The 23,548-nt window shown below is 45.5% G+C and overlaps 1 protein-coding gene across 1 annotated transcript in view; it reads right to left on the bottom strand.

Moving 5' to 3' along the window:
- LOC124556462 (sodium channel protein Nach-like) overlaps window positions 1–23,548 on the bottom strand; it is a 166,404-nt gene that overhangs the window by 17,543 nt on the left and 125,313 nt on the right. The window contains exons 7-9 of the mRNA XM_047130412.1: window positions 16,705–16,981; window positions 11,558–11,611; window positions 4,962–5,049 (exon numbers count right to left, since the gene is read on the bottom strand). Coding sequence (XP_046986368.1) covers window positions 4,962–5,049; window positions 11,558–11,611; window positions 16,705–16,981 — 419 coding nt within the window. The remainder of the gene's footprint in view (window positions 1–4,961; window positions 5,050–11,557; window positions 11,612–16,704; window positions 16,982–23,548) is intronic.

The following is a 23,548-nucleotide window of genomic DNA, read 5'->3' as shown; positions in this document are numbered from 1 at the left end:
CTGAGGCTTTTTGCGGATGATGCTGTAGTATATCGAGAGGTTGTAACAACGAAAAATTGTACTGAAATGCAGGAGGATCTGCAAAGAATTGACGCATGGCGCAGGGAATGGCAATTGAATCTCAATGTAGACAAGTGTAATGTGCTGCGGATACATAGAAAGAAAGATCCTTTATCATTTAGCTACAATATAGCAGGTCAGCAACTGGAAGCAGTTAATTCCATAAATTATCTGGGAGTAGGCATTAGAAGTGATGGAATGACCATATAAAATTAATGGTCGCTAAAGCAGATGCCAGACTGAGATTCATTGGAAGAATCCTAAGGAAATGCAACCGAAAACAAAGGAAGTATGTTACAGTACACTTGTTCGCCCACTGGTCGAATACTGCTCACCGGTGTGGGATCCGTACCAGATAGGTTTGATAGAAGAGATAGAGAAGATCCAACGGAGAGCAGCGCGCTTCGTTACAGAATCATTTAGTAATCGCGAAAGCGTTACCGAGATGATAGGTAAACTCCAGTGGAAAACTCTGCAAGAGAGACGCTCAGTAGCTCGGTACGGGCTTTTGTTGAAGTTTCAAGAACATACCTTCACCGAGGAGTCAAGCAGTATATTGCTCCATCCTACGTATATCTCGCGAAGAGACCATCAGGATAAAATCAGAGAGATTAGAGCCTACATAGAGGCATGCCGACAATCTTTCTTTCCACCAACAATACGGGACTGGAATTGGACGGAGAACCGATAGAGCTACTCAAAGTACCCTCCGCCACACACCGTCAGGTGGCTTGCGGAGTATGGATGTATATATAGAACCTGGGCGCAATCAGACATGGCACAATGAAATACATGTATGAACCACTCTTCAAAATTCAACCAACTATCGTCGAAACAGCCAAAAAAAGAGACTAGACGAATTGTCATGAGTATTAAGAAGAAAACCATTGATGATACTGCGTTGTATGTCCTTGAGAAATGCTTAAACATTGTCCCAACACCAGCAGCACTACCTGCAGCAGTATTCATAAGCAGAGTGGAGCATGTTGCCTACACTCTACCACCCAAAACGGCGGAGGAGATACGGCAAGAAACGTGCCGTACTCTCGCCAGGTCTGCGAGGCCGAGGCATTAACATCTCCAGATAGGAAAGAGCCGCTCTGCGTTCTCTGCATGACGATCCAGACGTTGCCGTCCTCACCGCAGATAAGGGCATCAAACTAGCAGTCACAATATACAAAGAACAAATGTACAAACTCTTAGACGAAGTAGCTTCCAAGATGATGACGATGGATCCCACCAGCCGAATGCTGACAAGACGAATTAACTTCTCCGAAGTAGTTTTACAGAAGAGACAGCAAATAAACTTCAGCCACGTGCTGCTGCACAACCTAAGCTCTATGGGCTTCCAGAGGTACACAAAGACGTCACACCTCTGAGACCAATAGTTAGTGCAATAGGAGTGCCAACGTTCCAGCTTGTCTAACACTAACACTTTACATTAGTTTTGATTCCGCAGGTTGGCAAATGTGAGCTTCACATCAAGAACCTTGCTCAAGGAGTCGCTGGAACTTATTGAAAAAGAAATTTGGGCCCTCATTCATTAAACTTTTCAGTGTCGTGGTCATGTCCACATATTTTGTTTTTGACGGACATTACTATGAACAGACTGATGGCGTGCCTATGGTTAGTACTCTGACCCTGTGGTGGCCGCTATGTACCTGGAAGACTTTGAGGATAAGGCACTAGACTCAGCACCATTAAAACTGACAGTCTTTTACAGATATGTTGACAATACATTTGTCATTTGACCTCAGGGGAAAGATGAGCTTCAAGTTTTCTTGCAACACCTGAACTCTATTCACACCAAATTCATTTCGGGTGAAGGTGAAACAAACTGTCAGCTGCCATTCTTGAATGTTCTGGTATGGAGAAAACTGGATGGAACACAGGGACACAACATCTATTGGAAGAAACCCCACACCGACCATTATCTTCACGCCTCTGGGGCAGGAGTGCTAAACACGCTGGTCCACAGAGCTCGTGTGATCTCCGATGAAGAAAGCCTAAAAACGGAACTAGACCACTTAATTGTGTAGAAAATCGAGTGAGTACATTGTTGACTGGTAGTTGTACGTCAGTCGACCCGCCAGATACGCGACGCTGCTGGTCAAAGGGTGCCACCGTTAGTGAATTCTGTTGATATCGCGAGACGGTTGTGGATAACGTAAATATCACGAGACGAGTGGCTGAGTGGTGTTATCTGATCCATCTGCTGGCTGGTCATAATGTTGCCATGACTTAGCCGTGACATGGGGACGACAGCCATCTTGTGACGTCTCATGTGACTGCATGGACTTCGCGTTACTGCCACTGGATGTCTCCACTGTTTCCACGCTCTCATCGGTCTTTTATGACAAACGAACGAAGATGCTGCGTCACAACCACACATCCAAGAGTCGCACCATGTTGAAATTGTTGTGAACTGATAGGTGCATGAACTGAATAATGACATCATTTCAGAACTGCATACAGTCATCGATTGAGGGACACTGGACTCAACTTCTAGCTCTGTGAATTCTTGTGATTAAATTTCACACTTGAACTTCAGGACTATCACAAGAATCACGACTGAATATCGCAAGCGCACAGTTGTATTTGTTTGAGTTGTGTCACCTCTTCTCGCGTATTTTGTTCCACGCAGTACCTCTGTCCATACCAGATCCTCAATTATAAACCTATACTAATTGCATACTCTTGCAGGAAAAGCAGTGTGTTTTTTTTACTAGTGCTTGTCGTACCATCTGGTTTTGAACTCTTTCATTTTCTTGAGTCTACCTCATTTTGGAGACTCCACTTACTCTCAGCCTGCTGTATGCGGACTGCGTCTTTGAAACCAAATATCCGTTGGCTTACCAATCCATCCTATGGTCCACAAAATCGCCGTGTGTAACATAACAAGCAATGAGCCAATGAAAAATCTCACACTCGAAGTTTAAGTAGGCTTTTTTCGAGACAACGGGTGAATGCCGAGATGTGCCTGTACCACTTCTAATCTGAAAGGCAATTAATTCTAGAGCGCATATGACAGAAAAAACGGAAATGAACGAACTCTAATGAACATAAATGTTGGCTGAGCGAACTGGCGTCAAACACCATGTAAAACTCAAAGCATTTCAGAACTAACAACTCTCTTAACATTTCTCGTAAAAATTTTGAAACTATTCTGTAATGAATATATTTATTTTAAACGTTTCTTCTGCTGCAGTGGCCCATAGGGAATTTTTAAATCATTGTCATAGATGTTTACTGACTGAACTACTAGTTCAGCGTTGAATCTTTCTCTTTGAAAGACTCAGTTATCTTCAAGATTTTATTAAATTAGTTGCTCATGTTTTATCCCTACTTGTCATGATGAATTAGTGGCCAACATACAGTTGACTGAACTCATAAACGCCGTGATACAGTTGTGCTGTCGTGAACTGACTCAGTGAGAATCAGTTGAATATATAACTGACGAACAGCGAAGATTTTGCAAATAGGGTAAATTATTTTTTAACGTGTCTACAAAAAAATAAAAATATGTGGCAATCCTCTTCGCCCCGAACATTGATATGAATAAATGACAATAAGTAATATGACGCAAGTAGAGAGATACAGACTCAGTTTTCTTATCTCTGCCTGATTTAAGCTATTTGCGACTCTCGTCTGATTTGTCCTCCCGACAGCGAGTAGCGAGTTTACGTGGCATCTATTTTGTTTTAGTTGTGCTAGGGTGCAGACATTCCTATGTGACCGACCTTGGTTATATGTGTTAAATAATCTTTTTATTGTATTGTATTGTAAAATCGGCCATGGATAGTAGCTTATGCATACAGATTGATATTTTCAATGTGAGAGAGCAATTTTTCGATTATAAAATGAAAAGGTAAATTTCAAAGTCTAAGTCTTTTCATTATGGTCGTTACTAAACATCTTTTACTAAACACTTTTGCCTTGCTAGTGTTATATGTTCTTACAGTAAAGAAAAGCTGCGAGTTGAGCATACATTTGAGAGATGAGTTCCGTGCCGATTCCGGGCACATGACAAAATATTTAATTACATAAGCGTATCTATAAATTGAGTATAAAGCAGACAAATTAAGATATTACTATTTGCAAAATCTTCGCTGTTCGTCTGTTATATATTCAACTGTTTCTCACTGAGTCAGTTCACGACAGTACAACTGTATTACGGCGTTTATGAGTTCAGTCAGCTGTATGTTTGCCACTAATTCATCATGACAAGTAGGGATAACACATGAGCAACTAATTTAATAAAATGTTGAAGATAACTGAGTTTTTCATAGAGAAATATTCAACCCTGAACTAGTAGTTCAGTAAGTAAACATCTATGACAATGATTTAAAAATTCCCTATGGGCCACTGCACTTCTATTCTTCATTACCATTCAGTTCCTCTGAAGAAGTGGGTGACAGGAATCATAATTCATGTCAGTAACTACAACTGGAGGTATAATCAAACTAATTCAACAAAACGCTAAAAATCTGCACAGCTACTATCTCTGCAAATTGGATAACCTAATTAGCGAGGAAACGAACACATCACCGTTGATGACCTCTTACTCGTAAAAACATGAGAGAAAGAGAAGTGAGAGCACATAGAAGTGGGTATCTCATCATCAAAATCACATTACGTTCGCGTAACACTGAAGCTTGCAGAAGGATAGGAAAATGGCGATAAGGTACACGTTTCATGCGCGGAGGTGGTTAAAAAATTTTTTTGAAGCTACTAAAATGAGTAACGCAGAAAAAGTGTTTGTATGGAGAAAGAGTTTTGTTCCATTTCTCATATATCTTAGTTCAGTAAAGAGATATTACAAAGCTTGATTTTATATTTTGGTTTTCTTCGTATAACTACGTCGCAGTGAGTAATATAAAGGCAACTTCTACGATACTTACGTTTGGTCCTGAAGTGTTTCCACTTCATAGACGGTGTTCATGCAGCCCAGTTCGCAGTGGCAGTGTCTATTCTTGTCCAGGAACTTTTCTGCAGATAAAGAACACTAAAACCACATGTTGTCCTGTACTGAGTTAATGAACTGATATCTAGCATGCACATTCAACGTAAAACGGATAGCACTGTTGCGTTGCAACAGGCTAATTACTTGAACTCACATGAGCGTCTTTTTCTCAATGGTGGTAAAACTGCTTAATATTTAAAATAATGTCTTAACACTACACTGAAATCATTTGTAGTTGATAGTTCCTTCTTCGTAGACGATCTACTGAAGAGATCATTTCCGGGTGTGGTTAGGTCACATTTATCAAATTTTAATGAGGATTAAGAGTGGAGAAAAAATACTGTTATGTTAATGGAAAGCGTATGGCCATGTCTCAGAAGGAAAATAAATATCTTTTCAAAAAACCTACTGACATGCTCCACATCATAGCGAGTTGTCGCAAATTTGAGGTACGGAACTCGTAAATCAGTAACCAATTCCTTAAATAATTAACTAATCCTGTTCTTTTCTATACCGAAATTACTGCGACTAAATAAGTTTCACTTTCTAATGAATTAGGTCATAAAATAACTGTTACAGCGAATGGAGCATCATGCAACGTCCATGAATGTACTACGTTGTTTCTTGAAGTGATCGCCCATCTAACTTTGATCCCGTCTCTCTGTTTTAGCATCAAAATCACTGAGGGAATGAATACAGGAAACTTGCCTAACCTTCACTGCCTCACGTTTTCAAGACTGCCTTTCATGCACAACTGTGTAATAATTCAGAGTGAAAACGCCTACATCAGAATACGGTCCATATCTGATACACTTATTTAAATATATGTTAAATATTTCAAATCAACTATCTGTGAGATTTGGAGTGATATTGTCACGAAGTAATTCTTTAAAGTGACAGTCTGTAGTTTTGTCATTTCCTGATTACGCCTATTAATATGCTAAATTGTTCATTATCGGGAATTTCAGCCTAACTAATGCTGAGGTTCTCACGACAGAATATTATAAATATGCGACCAGTAGCATTTCCTTAACAATTTGCCTTATGGGTATTGTGTTCGAGAAGTATCCACTTATGCAGTTGTTTGAACAATATGACCGCTACATCGTCGATGTACATCGTCTGTGAATGAGGTGTCAGTATCTTTTTGTGGTCAGATGGAGACCCACTATAATCTGTGACAGAACGAAAATCCAGTATTCAGAAAAATTTAAAGTAAAGAGATAGTGCAACAGTCGCTGGAAAGAGGGGAAATGATAGTAGCACCCTAAGTAAATTTCGACACACAGTATGGTGGCGTACGGGGTACAGAGTTATGCGACGAACAGCCTAGTAGAACGCCTGATTGTGTCCCAGCTGAAACAATGAAAAACATACTGACCACAGAATCCGTCACTGGTGTTCAAATTACCGTAGAATTCAACAGGATCTGGTTACACGTAGTTTCATCTACGATTCCCTTGGGTATAGGAAAGTTTATAGCTGAAGGATACGAAGATGGCCGTCGTTTGATCACATATGTGATTCAAGAGCACTTGAACGGCTTTGCGCGGGAAGCTGACGGTTATTTTCGATCGAGATGTGACGGGAGATGGGTAAATCCTTACCAACCACAAATTAAGCGACAACACATAGTCTCCGATGAGAAAACGCTCATGATGCAGGCGTCAATTAGGAAAATATTAATTTTCGTTTGGGTTAAGTGGTACTATACTGCTGCAGGTGCGAGGTGTCGGTCGTGAGCTTCGGCATGGCTGTCTGTTAACGTCCGATGCTGGCTGGACTTTTCGGCAATCAGGGTGTTCTCCATTATTCACATACGTGAATTAAGATTCGCGGAATGGAACTGAAGAAGAATGATCTCCGTACATGAACAATGGCTGATTGATCTGGCAGAATCACTAATCAACAGTGGCAGACATTACCTAACTAGAGAAATACACTAAAGAGCCAAAGAATCTGGTACACCTGCCTAATATCGTGTAGGTCCCTGCGAGCACGCAGAAGTGCCTCAACACGTTGTGGCATGGATTCGACTAATGTCTGAAGTAGTTCTGGAAGGAACTGAGAGCACGAATCCTACTGGGATGTCCATACATACGTAAGAAGAGTACGATGGGCTGGAGATCTCTTGTGAACAGCACATTGCAAGACATTCCAGATATTCTCAATAATGTTCATTCTGGAGAGTCTGGTCGTCAGCGGAAGTGTTTAAACTCCGAAGAGTGTTCCTGGATCAACTCTGTAGCAATTCTGGACGTGCAGGGTGTCGCACTGCCCGGCTGGAATTGCCCACGTCCGCCCGAACGCACAATGGGTATGGATGGATGCTGGTGATCAGACAGGATGCTTACGTACGTGTCACCTAACAAAGAGTATCAGGGGTCCCGTATCACACCAACTGCACACGCCTCACACCATTTCAGAGACTCCACCAGCTTGAACATTCCCCTGCTGACACGCAGGGTCCATGGGTTCGTGAGGTTGTCTCACAGCCATACACGCCCATCCGCTCGATACAATTTGAAACGACACTCGCCCAACCAGGCAACATGTTTCCAATCATCAACAGTCCAATGTCGGTGTTGACGGACCCAGGCGAGGCGTAAAGTTTTGCGTCGTGCAGTCATGAATTGTACACGAGTGGGCCTTCGGCTTCGAAAGCCCATATCGATGAAGTTTCGTTGAATGGTTCGCACGTTGACACTTGTTGACGACCCAGAATTGAAATCTGCAGAAATATGCGGAAGGGCTGCACTTCTGTCACCTTTAACGATTCTCCTCAGTCGTCGTTGGTCACGTTCTTGCAGGATCTTTTTCTGGCCGCAGCGATGTCGAAGATTTGATGTTTTACCAGATTCCTGATATTCAGGTACACTCGTGAAATGGTCGTCTGGGAAAATCCCCACTTCATCGCTACCTCGGATATACTCCACCGCTCGTGCGCCAACTATAACACCACGTTTAAACTCACTTAAATCTTGATAACCTGCCATTATAGCGGCAGTAACCGACCTTACAACTGCGCCAGACAGTTGTTATCTTATATAGGTGTTGTCGACCGCATCACCGTATTCTGCCTGTTTACATATCTCTGTAATTGAATTATCATGCGTATACCCGTTCCTTGGCGCTTCATTGTAATATAAGGGGCGAATAAAAACTTTCCGTTCATCAGCTGTACAGTTCGGAATCGGTATGCCAATCGGGCAAAATCATAGTGTGCACCGAGGGAATCAACCCACCATCGCAACAGGTCAGAGATACCGGTTTTATAAAACACCGTGTCCTGCTGCATGAAGAAGTCCGTAGGTGCCTGGTGCACATCCTCATCTAACGGGTATCGTCGACCCTTCGAAGCGTTTTTTAAGGGACCAAAAGTATGATAATAGCACAGGAGAGATCAGAACTATGGGCCGGGTGCTCGAGTGTCTTCCATTTGAGTAATGGATGAGTCTGGTGTTTCAGATCGACCAGCATCGTGTGTTGAATGGCGACCAGCACGGAACCTGTTGTAATTATATACCCACATCAGACTCGAGCTGCGTTGCATATACGCTGCAGCAACGCCCTCAGACGGAAGCTTTTTGACCGCCCCCCTCCTCGCCCCTTATAGCAAAAGGAAGTTGATACGTTCTAAAAAACTGTCAATACACACGTGAAGGCAGTGAACTATGTAATTCATACTTTATACACTTACGAGGTGGATCACGAGGAATAAGGGAAGATGGAGCGAAAAGTATTACCTCCAGCGATTACGCTGGGACCTACTTATACCGCTATGACACAGTTAATCATGTTATCCAGGCTACAAGGAGGGGTACTAATCAGATATACAAGAACCTAAAAACAGGCACTTGGCACTGTAATGAACAAAATGTGGAGGCACAAAATTGTGGAAGAAACCTTGAATATATGCTGCATTCAGCGAAGCATCAAACGCTTCTGTAAGCTATTTACCCTTTTCAGCTCGACTCTGATATGGATATATAATTACAACAAGTTCCGTGCTGGTGGCCATTCGACACACGATGCTGGTCGATCTGAAACACCAGGCTCATCCATTACTCAAATGGAAGACACTCGAGCACAACTAATTTAAAAACATCCGGTAAATGAATAAGAAAATAATGAAAAATGGTACTAAATGAAGTAAAACGTTAGCACGACGATCGTGAAAAAGACCCGATACCTGACCGACTCCATCCTAGACACACCGGAGCGAAGCAGAAGATGCCCAGCTATGCAGCGCCAGAGTCGCAGCCATAGATCCATGTACTGTTCCGATCCAAGTCTGAACCTAGAGTCTCGCCGCAGCGTCCGCAGATCAGAGCGGAGTCTGCAGCAGTGTCTCCCTGAACAGCTCGCAAAAGAGTGAGTAGAAAAATTCTTTCTTTCGACTTCAGGCGTTCTTATGGAATAAGCGGAGCCCGACAAAGTAGTTATCGTCCAATAAAAACCCGTGACTGGTTGTCATTCTATCAAATTAGAGAAAATTACCGTTTCTAAACCCCATTCTATTGTGGCGTACCTGAGAAAGCAGCGCACCCAAACTGTCATCGGCTTATCAAAGTCCACGACCAGTGCTCCTTTCAAGAACGAGCGGACACTACGCTTACGAACTCCCCCTCTCTAGCGAGAATTTGAACTAGCGGGCCAGTCAAATGTGCAACGACTATGCAAGGCACCAATTTGTCGCAGAGTCATTGCCCGGGACCGTACCTCAGACACCTAACGTCAAGGTAAGACACCGTACAATCGCCTCGACATGCGTGGTAGGTGACACCCCTTTTCAAAGTCGCTTTTGTCCAGAAATTTTCGCGCATAGCCAACAAAAGCTACACACAGCGCCGCCGCCGTCGAGTGGTTTGAGCCGGAGGTCCACTCCAGGGCTCCCACTCTCCAGGAGGCTTCGAAAGTAATCGACAAAGGAATGACAATGCAGACCCTATCGTCGCTACATGGCACAACTTTTATTACATTAGTGAAATCAATATTGCTCCTACATCACCATTATAAGATGTACATGAAACTAAACAGAAAAGGGCTGGATGAGTGTACTGTCTATTTGTTATATCGCAATTATTTCTGTTATAACTGAATGTTACATCGAACTGTTGGCTGAACAAATCTTAAACAGTGGTCGAAAATGATCTGCATGAAACTAGTCAGCTATAAAGCGGGCAGAGACGTTTCACACTTCCACAAGAGGGGTCAAACTGTGACTGCTACGTTCTGTCATGCAAGCGCAACATTAGGAACGTCTCTACAATCATACACTGCTGCCCCATGACCACGTTCGTCCTTACACAGCTGCCCCTAGAAAAGTAACAATACGTGATTCGAAACTAGCGTGTTGAAACATCCAACACACAACCATCGGCGTCCACAAGGTTGGGAGGGAGGGGGGGGGGGGGGGAGGAGAGGTAGCTCTTGCCCCCATTTGGAATCTGAGGGTATAGACGTTACATTTATACGTTTCTAGCAATGATTGCCTGCAGTTCTGCTAAATCGCAGGTTTAGTATTGCCGAGCACGATGGGAATTAATGTTATTTTTAAAGTTTAATTCTGTTTCTACAATTTAGGAAAACACAATTGTGATTTCTAAAGCGTAATTACATTCCTACGCTTTGGAGAGTAATAATTTGATATTTTCCCCTGATTATTTTTGTTCCTATCCAACAAGATTTTATCAATCTTTATGAAGATTTTTTCTGTTTGCTATTTTTAATTTTCGGTGGTAATCTAACATTACTGGTTCATGAACAAACAAATTTTTTGTAATAGCTCGTTGGATACTATGGATTTAATTATAAGAAAGAAGTACTGTTCGACCGTTGAACCAAAATAATGGCTTTTTCCCTCCTCTTGGATAAATTTATGTGGACGCCCATACATACAGCCCTGATTATTCACACCCTCTGAAAGAAAATCTGCCGGATCAGAAGCTGGTATATGAGGATCAAGACACAGGTGCGCTGTGATCACCCTTAAGATTCGTTTTTGAAATTTCCGAGAAGATTAAAATTGTGTACCAACGCGAACACTGGACTTTTCAGCATTCCTGGGCTATTAGCTTCACGACTGAGCTATCCACACATGACTCACGACACCTCATAACAAACTTTCTTGCGCCGGTACCTATCTCCTACTTTCCAACAAAAGTGGGGTACTGTGGGCAGATTGTGAGTCATACCAGGACAGCTCAGCCGATAACAGTATTGCTGGTGAAACACAAAGTTCTAGGTACTATAAAAAAATTTCTCTGACAGAAAGTTTCAAACCAGTACACACTTCACTGCCCTGTGAGATACATTCAAGTTTTCATTTTTCCTGGAAGACATTTAATTAAGCTTGTAGACAGGCGGACCATATAAATGGCGTAACAAGAGGAATATGTCAGCTGAATAAACCGAAAACCATTTCTGTAAGTATCTTTGTAAAAAACTTATAACAAAGTTCCTGCTATTTAATGATTTTCCCTCGCTATTTAACGAAATATGAGTCTAATATGTTCAATATTTCATACTCACTGTAATGATGAGCTAAACATTTAAGTCCTTCCGCGTCACAGGATTTGTATGGCTCTGAAACAGAAAGTTTATCAAAAGCTAAACTCACAAGCCTAAGGAAAGTTAATGTTATATAAATAATAACAGATTAGAAGCCAGGTCCGTGGAGATTATTAATTCCAGTAAAAAATTTGCCTGTATCACACATTCTTGCATTAAAGGCTATCGGTTTCGGAAGATCAACGTTTCATCTTCAGACACTTGAGATAAATGTACCCACATGGTATAGATTTGGTTACCAGCATCCAGTTATATGAGCCATGGTACCAGAAACACGATGATTATACGGCTGTCGTACCGTAACATACATCGCTCCCCCCCCCCCCCCCCCCCCCCCTCTCCCGAGCACCACCGCCCAAAAAAAGAAAGAAAGTCCACTCGTTCTCAACAGCACCGTTGTCGTGTGTCGAAAGTGACTGAAGTTGAAATATTAACCTTCTGTCGCAGGTAGTATGAGGCAAACTTTAGTTGCTGTAGTTTAATAGGGATGCAGCACAACCTCGGTCTGGGGATGGAAGGGGAATGAAATCGGACGTGTCTTTTTCAGAGGAACTGTAACGACATTCACCTTAAGAGATTTGAGGAAACTAGGGAAACATATTTCGATGACTGGACGGGGATTTGAACCGCCGTCCAGTCATTTGCGTACCTAGAGTGCTGGCCACTCGTATCGAAACATATAAAAGAGCTTGTGTAAGATAAGCACATCGGACGAAACATTCCTCCCTCCAGGAGACATCTTGCCAATACCGTCTCTAGCCAGTAAATTGCCACAATTCGGCGACAAAGAAGAGTGCACAAGTGTCTTCAGTTATGCCATATCCAGGGGAAGCATGTCATTGATGATAAAGTCGTAGAAGGCTACGGAGACGTAAAGTAGTATGTTTCATACGTTGTTGCAAATAATCCTAGACATTTTTATGGGATTAAGATCAGCTGATTTAGTGGATCAGTCGGGATGTGATAGGGTGCCTGAATACTCGCAAAAGCAGGGACGCATACGTGCAGCCGTGTGAATCAGCTGTTGATATCTTGGAAGGTGGGAGTACACACGGCATCTCATGAAAATGTAGAAGAAAGGGCAACACTTGGTCAACAAGAAGGTTGAAATAAATATCCTCGTACAGGTTACTGTCAACATGAACGAAGCTGACCAAATGTTGCCCTTTCTTCTTTCATGTTCTCGGTGACATGAGCGAGCTGGCGAAAGTCAAAACACCACAGACCCTCCTCCGGCCTGAATTACAAACTTCATATACTGCGAATTAAACGCCTCGGGGACTGTCGGTGCACTCGACACTTTCCATCAATTGAAAAGAGACAAAACCCCGACTCGTCTGACCACACTATATGGCTCCAGTCAGTTACTGTAAAGTTTTTGTATTGTTCGATCCACTGATGACGTGCAGCTTTATGTGACCCTGTGAGAAATGGCCTTTTGCGTGATTCTGGAATCCAAATTACCTGGCACGCAGTTACCTTCGCAGCACACGCTTGGAAACTGGTTGAGACTGATCAGCATCGACTGACAGCACCAAATTAAGTTGTGTTTTGAACCGATTGACTTTGACAAAGCGTGAAAGTCGTGTCCGGTCTCAGTCAGTAACGGCCTTTTTACGAACATAGTTCTTACGCCGCGTTACGTAACTCCGAGTGGTACACCATCCGTTGTAGACACATTGGATACACCAAGCTGATATACCGTACATTCGGACAACGTCATTTGGTCATGGATACGTCCAAGCGCCTCACTACGCTGATTCCACCGTACCGACTGGGACATAAACATCACTTCACTGTCATGTCTTATGTCAGCGGTGAAGAGTGACATGGCTGCCTGTCACCAATTCAGCAGCAACTGCAGCACTTCAAATCGACCAGTGTGGTGTTTTAAGGGAGCGCCTAATATTTTGTCCGGTGAACTTAATACACTACTGGCCATTAAAATTGCTACACCATGAAGATGACGTGCTACAGACGCGAAATTTAACCGACAGGAAGAAGATGATGTGATATGCAAATGATTAGCTTTTCAGAGCATTCACACAAGGTTGGCGCCGGTGGCGACATCTACAACGTGTGACATGAGGAAAGTTTCCGACCGATTTCTCATACACAAACAGCGGTTGACCGGTGTTGCTGATAAAACGTTGTTGTGATGCCTCGTGTAAGGAGGAGAAATGTGTACCATCACGTTTCCGACTTTGATAAAGGTCGGATTGTAGCCTATGGCGATTGCGGTTTATCGTATCACGACATTGCTCCTCACGTTGATCGAAATCCAATGACTGTTAGCAGAATATGGAATCGGTGGGTTCAGGAGGGTAATACGGAACGTCATGCTGGATCCCAACGGCCTCGTATCACTAGCAGTCGAGATGACAGGCATCTTATCCGCATGGCTGTAACGGATCGTGCAGCCACGTCTCGATCCATGAGTCAACAGATGGGGACGTTTGCAAGACAACAACCATCTGCACGAACAGTTCGACGACGTTTGCAGCAGCATGGACTATCAGCTCGGAAACCATTTCTGCGGTTACCCTTGACGCTGCATCACAGACAGTAGCGCCTGCGATGGTGTACTCAACGACGAACCTAGGTGCACGAATGGCAAAACGTCATTTTTTCTGATGAGTCCGGGTTCTGTTTACAGCATCATGATGGTCGCATCCGTGTTTGGCGACATCGCCGTGAACGCACATTGGAAGCGTGTATTCGTCATCGTCATACTGGCATATCACCCGGTGTGATGGTATGGGGTGCCATTGGTTACACGTCTCGGTCACATCTTGTTCGCATTGACGGCATTTTGAACAGTGGACGTTACATTTTAGATGTGTTACAACCCGTGGCTGTACTCTTCATTCGATCCCTGCGAAACCCTACATTTCAGCAGAATAATGCACGACCGCATGTTTCAGGTCCTGTACGGGCCTTTCTGGATACAAAAATGTACGACTGCTACCCTGGCCAGCACATTCTCCAGATCTCTCACCAATTGAAAACGTCTGGTCAATGGTGGCCGAGCCACTGGCTCGTCACAATGCGCCAGTCACTACTCTTGATGAACTGTGGTATCGTGTTGAAGCTGCATGGGCAGCTGTGCCTGTACACGCCATCCAAGCTCTGTTTGACTCAATGTCCAGGCGTATGAAGGATTACGGGCAGAGGTGGTTGTTCTGGGTACTGATTTCTCAGGATCTATGCACCCAAACTGCGTGAAAATGTAATCATATGTCAGTTCTAGTCTAATACACTCCTGGAAATTGAAATAAGAACACCGTGAATTCATTGTCCCAGGAAGGGGAAACTTTATTGACACATTCCTGGGGTCAGATACATCACATGATCACACTGACAGAACCACAGGCACATAGACACAGGCAACAGAGCATGCACAATGTCGGCACTAGTACAGTGTATATCCACCTTTCGCAGCAATGCAGGCTGCTATTCTCCCATGGAGACGATCGTAGAGATGCTGGATGTAGTCCTGTGGAACGGCTTGCCATGCCATTTCCACCTGGCGCCTCAGTTGGACCAGCGTTCGTGCTGGACGTGCAGACCGCGTGAGACGACGCTTCGTCCAGTCCCAAACATGCTCAATGGGGGACAGATCCGGAGATCTTGCTGGCCAGGGTAGTTGACTTACACCTTCTAGAGCACGTTGGGTGGCACGGGATACATGCGGACGTGCATTGTCCTGTTGGAACAGCAAGTTCCCTTGCCGGTCTAGGAATGGTAGAACGATGGATTCGATGACGGTTTGGATGTACCGTGCACTATTCAGTGTCCCCTGGACGATCACCAGTGGTGTACGGCCAGTGTAGGAGATCGCTCCCCACACCATGATGCCGGGTGTTGGCCCTGTGTGCCTCGGTCGTATGCAGTCCTGATTGTGGCGCTCACCTGCACAGCGCCAAACACGCATACGACCATCGTTGGCACCAAGGCAGAAGCGACTCTCATCGCTGAAGACGACACGTCTCCATTCGTCCCTCCATTCACGCCTGTCGCGACACCACTGGAGGCGGGCTGCACGATGTTGGGGCGTGAGCGGAAGACGGCCTAACGGTGTGCGGGACCGTAGCCCAGCTTCATGGGGACGGTTGCGAATGGTCCTCGCCGATACCCCAGGAGCAACAGTGTCCCTAATTTGCTGGGAAGTGGCGGTGCGGTCCCCTACGACACTGCGTAGGATCCTACGGTCTTGGCGTGCATCCGTGCGTCGCTGCGGTCCGGTCCCGGGTCGACGGGCACGTGCACCTTCCGCCGACCACTGGCGACAACATCGATGTACTGTGGAGACCTCACGCCCCACGTGTTGAGCAATTCGGCGGTACGTCCACCCGGCCTCCCGCATGCCCACTATACGCCCTCGCTCAAAGCCCGTCAACTGCAAATACGGTTCACGTCCACGCTGTCGCGGCATGTTACCAGTGTTAAAGACTGCGATGGAGCTCCGTATGCCACGGCAAACTGGCTGACACTGACGGCGGCGGTGCACAAATGCTGCGCAGCTAGCGCCATTCGACGGCCAACACCGCGGTTCCTGGTGTGTCCGCTGTGCCGTGCGTGTGATCATTGCTTGTACAGCCCTCTCGCAGTGTCCGGAGCAAGTATGGTGGGTCTGACACACCGGTGTCAATGTGTTCTTTTTTCCATTTCCAGGAGTGTATATTTGTCCAATGAATACCCGTTTATCATCTGTATTTCGTCTTGGTGTAGCAATTTTAATGGCCTGTAGTGTAGTTCTTACGCCGCGGTTCGTAACTGCGAGTGGTATACCAGCCGTTGTAGACACATTGGATACACCAAGCTCATATACCGTACATTCGGACAACGTCATCTGGTCCCTCGGCCGGCCTCACTACGCTGATGCCACCTTACCGACTGGGACATAAACATCACTTCACTGTCATGGCTTATGTCAGCGGTGAAGAGTGACATGGCCCCCTGGCACCAGTTCAGCACCAACTGCAGCACTTCAAATCGACCAGTGTGCTGTTTTAAGGGAGCGAGTAATATTTTGTCCGGTGAACTTAACAGGTTGTAGGACGAAGTGCTTTGCAGCTTGTGTACCAGCAGGCGGTTGTCATACTCACTGCTGGGCCGGTAGAAGGTGGGTACGCAGTTGCAGAGGGTGAACGCGAGCCGCATGCGGCACTGGCTGGTGCACGCGCTGTACGTGTATATGGAGTCCGTCTCGAGCTTGATCTCGTCGGCGAAGACGCAGCGGCGCTGGCGAATGGACAACTGGCGCGCGTCCTCTGTGGTGTACGTCTCCTTGGCAGAGAACGCTATCATGCTGATCTTCTGCGTCCACTCGTGCTGGGGGCTCACGTCCAGTACCGGGATCTCGTCGTTGCTGTGGATGTACAGCTGTGGGACAGACCACCATACTACACAATCCTGGTTAAACTTAAATTTTGTCTCTGCACACAGCTACGCTAGTACATTCAATACATCTATAAACGAGATATTGTTACTACACTAACATTTCAAATCTTCAAATGTGTGTGAAATCTTATAGGACTTAACTGCTAAGGTGATCAGTCCCTAAGCTTACACGTTACTTAACCTAAATTATTCTAAGGACAAACAAACACACCCATGCCCGAGGAAGGACTCGAACCTCCGTCGGGACCAGCCGCACAGTCCGTTACTGTAGCGCATAAGACCGCTCGGCTAATCCCGGGCTGCACTAACATTTATCAAAACTGCATCATTAAGAAGGCGAGACACGGCCCAATCGAACTTCATTCCACATGATAGGTACCGTGCGATTACACAAATCATGTTGATTACAGAACTGTACACGATCACTGACTTCGACAGTCCGATTTTGTGCGAGAGGCCGACACTTCGCAAATTGAGTCCCTAAACGTTAGACGAGGAATGTAAAGTGCCCTGGGTATGTTCCTAATATTCCTAGGGAATCGAACTTCCAGTGACCTCTATGCAAGCCCACAAAGTATCAACAGTGGGTGCTGGAGCGGCTTGAGCAACAAGTTGTCGATCAGCCAAATCTCAGACATTGTGAAGTCCCCATCAATCTACTTGCCATTTGCCTGGATGACTGTTACCAACGACAGCATCTAGCAATCGGCTGAGTCGGATTGGACAGATGAGTGATTTTGAATTATAGTATCTCTTCATACTTCGTCTTAAGGGTGCGTAGCACAGTCTTACCTACGTGTCTCACATCTGTTCTCTCTTTGAAATATAAGGAGGATTTTCTGATACCGCACGCCGCGGAATTTGAATCCGCGCCAGGCGTCATGGACGTCGAAGACCCATAGAGGTCTCTAGACCATCGCGCCGTAAGCTGTGGCGGCGCGCGCTTCGTGTCCCGCTTTTAGTGTGAGGGCGCCACAGTGGGACACGTGGTCCCAGCGGCCAATAGCGGCGCCCCCGATAGCGTACTTAAAGGCTTGCCTCGCGCTCAGCCAGCCACCCCTCTACCATCCTCCACACCTACAAATCCTTAATCCGTCCCATCCTCTGTTATGCCAGTCCTGCCTGGATATCTGCCCCCCCCCCCCCCAAATTCTATAAGTCCCTCCAGATCCTTGAGCGTCATGCACTCCGCCTCGCCTTCCGTATTCGCCTCCCATCCCCCACGCGGATCCTCTATGATCTCATTCCTTACCCCCATCTGCTCCTATTCCTCGAACATATCCGCATCCTCTACACCTCCCGCCGTCTTGAACCCCCTCACCCCCTGGTTGCTCCTCTCCTCTCCGATCCCCGCCCCCTGGCACATCTGCACCGTTGTGTCCCGCCTACCCTCCATCTCTACACCCTACATCTCCTTTCCCAAGGTGGCTTCCATCAGCTCCCCCTCCCGGATGATGCCCTCTCTCCCTTCATATACCCCTCTTATCAACTCTGATCCTCACTCCCCTTCCTTTCCTCTGTCCTTTTCCCGGGCTCCCTCTCCCCCCCCTTCCATCCTCTTTCTTCCCCACCTCCCCTCTCTTTGCCCCCTTCTCTCCCCCGTGTCCTTTTCCATTTCCCTCCTCTGCCTCCTCTCATTCCCTCTCGTGTCTGTCCTTCTCCCCCTTTATTAGTCCTCTCCCTCCTTGGTTCCCCCCTTTTCGTTTTTTCCTCTCCTCCCTCCTTGTTTTTCCCCCTCCTGCAGGTTCCCCCCCCCCCCCCCCCCCATCTGCTTTTGGCTCGGGAGTGTCGTCTTTGTGCTGCCACTTTCGTGCAGTGTTCTACAGTGAGTGTTCTACGTTGCGTGTTCCGTGTTGTGTTTTTTGGGACTTGTTGCGAATGGCCATCATACTGTCACTGGGTGTGCCTTTTGTCTCTTGCGAACAGAAACCAGACTGCCGCCATGTTTTTTAATTGTGTGTCTACTATGTTACTTGTCTGATTCCTGTGTATTTTATCTACATTGCCAACCCCTTTAGCTTTCTGTTTTAACTTCCAGCAATTTTACGCCATTTTACACTTTAAATCACCATTTTATCGCCTGTTTTTCCTTGTTTCTTTCTTCTTCCTTTATTTAAAAAAAAGTCTGTAGGCTGTAGAGCAGCGTAGTAAGCTGCTGCCAGCCCGCCCCCTTCGGGGGGAATTGAAAATCAATAAAGAGGAAAAAAAAAAGCTCAGTCAGCCATCCATAATGCCAATTCCCACACCTTCTACCCCTCAGCCGGTGTGCCCCAGGGCTCTGTCCTCTCCCCTCTCCTCTACCTCCTGTACACGGTAGATATGCCCCAACCCCTCCCCCCCCCCCCCTCCAGTACACCTCTTGCAGTATGCCGATCACAGCGCATTCCTCGCCATCACTCCTACCCTACAACGGTCCCAACGCCTTCACGAGAATCACCTTGACCTTTTTGCCGCATGGTGTAACCAGTGGCTCCTGAAAATCAATCCTTCCAAGACCCAGGCAATCATCGTAGGTCGTACCACTCACTCCTTCCGGCTCCTGGATTTCTCACTTACCGTCTGCGCCCATCCTTTCCGCCTCTCTCCCACCCTCACCTACTTTGGCCTCACCATTGACCGTAACCTCACCTGGATCCCTCATCTCCGCTCCATCCAATCCAGAGCTCACAACCGCCTCCGACTCCTCAAACTCCTCTCTGGCCGGACATGGGGGGTGCACCCCTCTACCATCCTCCACACCTACAAATTCTTAATTCCTCCCATCCTCTGTTATGCCAGTCCAACCTGAATATCGGCCCCCTCCCCCCCCCCCCAAATTCTATAAGTCCCTCCAGATCCTTGAGCATCATGCACTCTGCCTTGCCTTCCTTATATGCCTCCCGTCCCCCATGCAGATCCTCTATGACCTCATTCCTTTCCCCCATCTGCTCCTATTCCTCAAACATATACACATACTCTACACCTCCCACTGCCTTGATCCCCCTCACCCCTTGGTTGCTCCTCTCCTCTCCTCTCCCGTCCCCACCCCCCGCCACGCCTTCACTGTTGTGTCCCCCCTACCCTCCATCTCTACACACTTCATCATCTTTCCCAAGGTGGCTTCTATCAACTCCCCCTCCCGGATGATGCCCTCTCTCCCTCCATTTACCCCTCCTATCAACTCTGATCCTCACCCCCCTCCTTTCCTCTGTCCTTTCCCTGGGCTCCCTCTTCCCCCCCTTCCATACTGTTTTCTCCCTGCCTAACCTATCCCTACCTCCCTTCTCCCCCCCGAGTCCTTGTATTCCACTCCTCTGCCTTCCCCACTCCCTGTCGCGTCTGCCCAGCACCCCCCACCCCTCTTATGGGTCCTCATCCTCCTTTGGCTCCTTTCCCCCCTCCCCCTTTCGTTTTTCCTCTCCCCCCCTTTTCATTTTCCCATCATCTGTCCAGTTTCTCCCCCCCCCCCCCTACACCTGCGGCCGGCCGAAGTGGCCGCGCGGTTCTGGCGCTGCAGTCTGGAACCGCGAGACCACTACGGTCGCAGGTTCGAATCCTGCCTCGGGCATGGATGTGTGTGATGTCCTTAGGTTAGTTAGGTTTAACTAGTTCTAAGTTCTAGGGGACTAATGACCTCAGCAGTTGAGTCCCATAGTGCTCAGAGCCATTTGAACCCTACACCTGCTCTCGGCTGTGTTATGTCATATTTGCCAAATTTTAGTGCAGTGTTCAAATGAATGTTCAGTGTTGTTTGTCTTTCCAAAGTGTTGCGAACAGAAACCATGCTGTCGCTGGGTGTGAATTTTATGTCTTTTGCGAACAGAAGCCAGACTGTCTATTGTTTTGCCTGTCTGATTCATATGTATTTTATTAGCATCATCATCCCTTTGTTCTACGTTCTAAGTTCCACGATTTTTTTCGCCATGTTACCATTTAAGTCTCCGATTTATCACCTGTTTTCATTATTTATTATCTTCACCTTTTTAAAACAAAGTCTGTAGGCCGAAGAGCGGCATACTAAGCTGCTGCCAGTCCATCCCCTTCGGGGGGAATCGAAACTCAATAAAGAAAAAAAAAAAATAAGCTCAGCCAGCCAGTCTAATCTCGCGTACGTCGGTTTACACCTCGCTTCGCGCTAGACAGCTTTCTTCCTTGTTCTGTGTACGAGTGGACGTGTTTGTTCCTTTTTTCCTTGTGACTCCGTTGTTCGATCTTGTCGTTTTCGTTCTGTCCTTTGTTGTTCGTGTCCGTCCTCTCCCGTTGTGTTGCTGTTCGCGGGCCTCTCCGCGGGTCCCGCCGCGCTTTCCGTCATTGCTGCCCCGCGACCGTCCTGGTCGCAGTTACAACAGATTTATGATGGTAGCTAATAAAAATATGTAAAAATGACCCTATGAAGTCGCCAATCAATAGAAAATGTAGCTGTAAAATTAAAGGCAGTTATTTATTTTCATTCACAGTGGTAAAAATTATGAGTAGTGATCTAACCTTGTTCCAAAGATCGGATTCAAGTGGAACGCCATCTTAAAATACGAAATAATACAAGTGGAGTAAATCTTGCTCTTAGGCGAACAAGTGCTAGCGGATCCTCTTAAACAACCGTCTGTCTCAACATTGCTTAAATGAGCAGTCTCGGAGCGCCTCAGCTTCACTAAAGTCCAACAATTCAGAATTTCATAACGGTATCTTATAGCCTACTCGCGAAATGTTAATGTACTGGAACTGCACTCTAGTCTGGTACTGAAAGCAGTAAAAATATTTCCAAATCTCCGCAGGTGTTGAAAGCCTCTCGTAAAGTTTTAAGTTTAACCTGACGGTCAAACTCTGTCAATGAACGACAGCAAACTATTCTAACTGCCAAGCTGATTTTCTGAGCCTATCACTAGACATATCTTTCAACATCTACATCTATATACAGGGGGTACGGAAATATCGGTCTTGGCTTTTGGCAAACCATAAGTCTAAACCGGTCAATAAACAAATGTTACTGCGATCTTGACTGTTGATTTGAACCTAAGTATAGCACTAGATTGCTCATTCCATAGACAATGTTGTCTAAATTGATGAACTTTCCTAAATGAACGCGGAAGTAGAGAAAGAGAGAGAGAGAGAGAGAGAGAGAGAGAGAGAGAGAGAGAGAGAGAGGGATATTAACGTTCAACGTAGACTGTGTGTGTTTAAGTCATAGGAATTGGAGGAAAAGCTTGAACTCAGCTGAAAGTCTGCCACAGCCTTTTCGACGAAACAGTTAAACTAACGCAGTTTATGGAAATCGTGACAAACTTAATCGGGAGAGTCAGACGGAATTTGAACATCGCCCCTTCCACAGACTAGTCTCGCGAGTAACTATTGCGTTACCCCACTCGGTTCGGGCTCAGTGCTTTAGTAAATGACTTTTATAGTTAGAAAAACTGCGGTGATCATGATGCATAGGTTTCTATGAGCAACATTAGAAGGGAACGGATTTTACCTGGTGACAAAAGAGCAGAAATAGGTTTACTGGCAGGCCGTTGTGGCCGAGCGGTTCTAGGTGCTTCAGTCCGGAACGGCGCCATTGCTACGGTCGCAAGTTCGAATCCTGCCTTGGGCATGGATGTGTGTGATGTCCTTAGGTTAGTTAGGTTTAAGTAGTTCTAAGTTCTAGGGGACTGATGACCTCAGATGTTAAGTCCCATAGTGCTCAGAGCCATTTGAACAATTTTTTTCGGTTGACTGACCAATATTCAATTTCTTTGATGCAAACATTAGACAACTACAATAGTGTCTTTAAGACTGTATATATTTGAATTATAATAGATCAGGTAAATCCTCCACAGGGCACGTGGGGTTTTCTTGAGACAAATAACACTTATACTTTATGTAGTTCATTACTTACTGATCCTGCAATGCTCATGGTCCTTGACATCTCTCTTGTAGCTATCATCTAAATGGCCACTATGCAAAAATACCATTAATTAACTATTTCTTTAATTTATGATGATTCACTTTCTGAATAAACGAAAGTGGGCGCTTGGGGTATTTAAGGACATAAGCCGGATTAACTGACTCAAAGTTGCCAGCAAATGGCTGAAGTTGACAGAATTTATTTACAATGAAGGTTTCTCATTTGTTGAGCCTTAGACAGCATTGTGATGTGAGGAATGCAGATGATGGGAAGCTCAGTGCTTGTTTTCAGACCGTACAGTTTTCATATATGTGTGACACTGTTCATCCAAAAAAGAAATGATTTAAGTAAGCCATGAATAATGAAAAATTTAGGAATTTCAGGGAAAACTATTGTCTAATAACTTAGGTTAGAATTTAAATATAGGATTAGTTTTTTGTTTAGGATTATTCGGCCTGAAGAGGCTGATAAGATTCTTCTTCAGATGCAAGATGACGCTCATGTCGTTAACAGAAATATTTTTTACCTGAATGATGATGAATACTTGCCCACAGACAGCGAGGAGGAGGAAAGCAATGAAGTAATGAAAGAGGAAGATCATAGTCATAATGTAATAGTTAGTAATGAGAACACTATGAAATATTATTTCATCGGAAAAAAGGGAATGATTTGGTAGAAAGAGCCTCCAA

This window comes from Schistocerca americana, chromosome X (assembly GCF_021461395.2).
Source record: "Schistocerca americana isolate TAMUIC-IGC-003095 chromosome X, iqSchAmer2.1, whole genome shotgun sequence".
Classification (NCBI taxonomy): Eukaryota; Metazoa; Arthropoda; class Insecta; order Orthoptera; family Acrididae; genus Schistocerca; species Schistocerca americana.
This window is presented reverse-complemented; position numbering and strand designations above follow the sequence as displayed.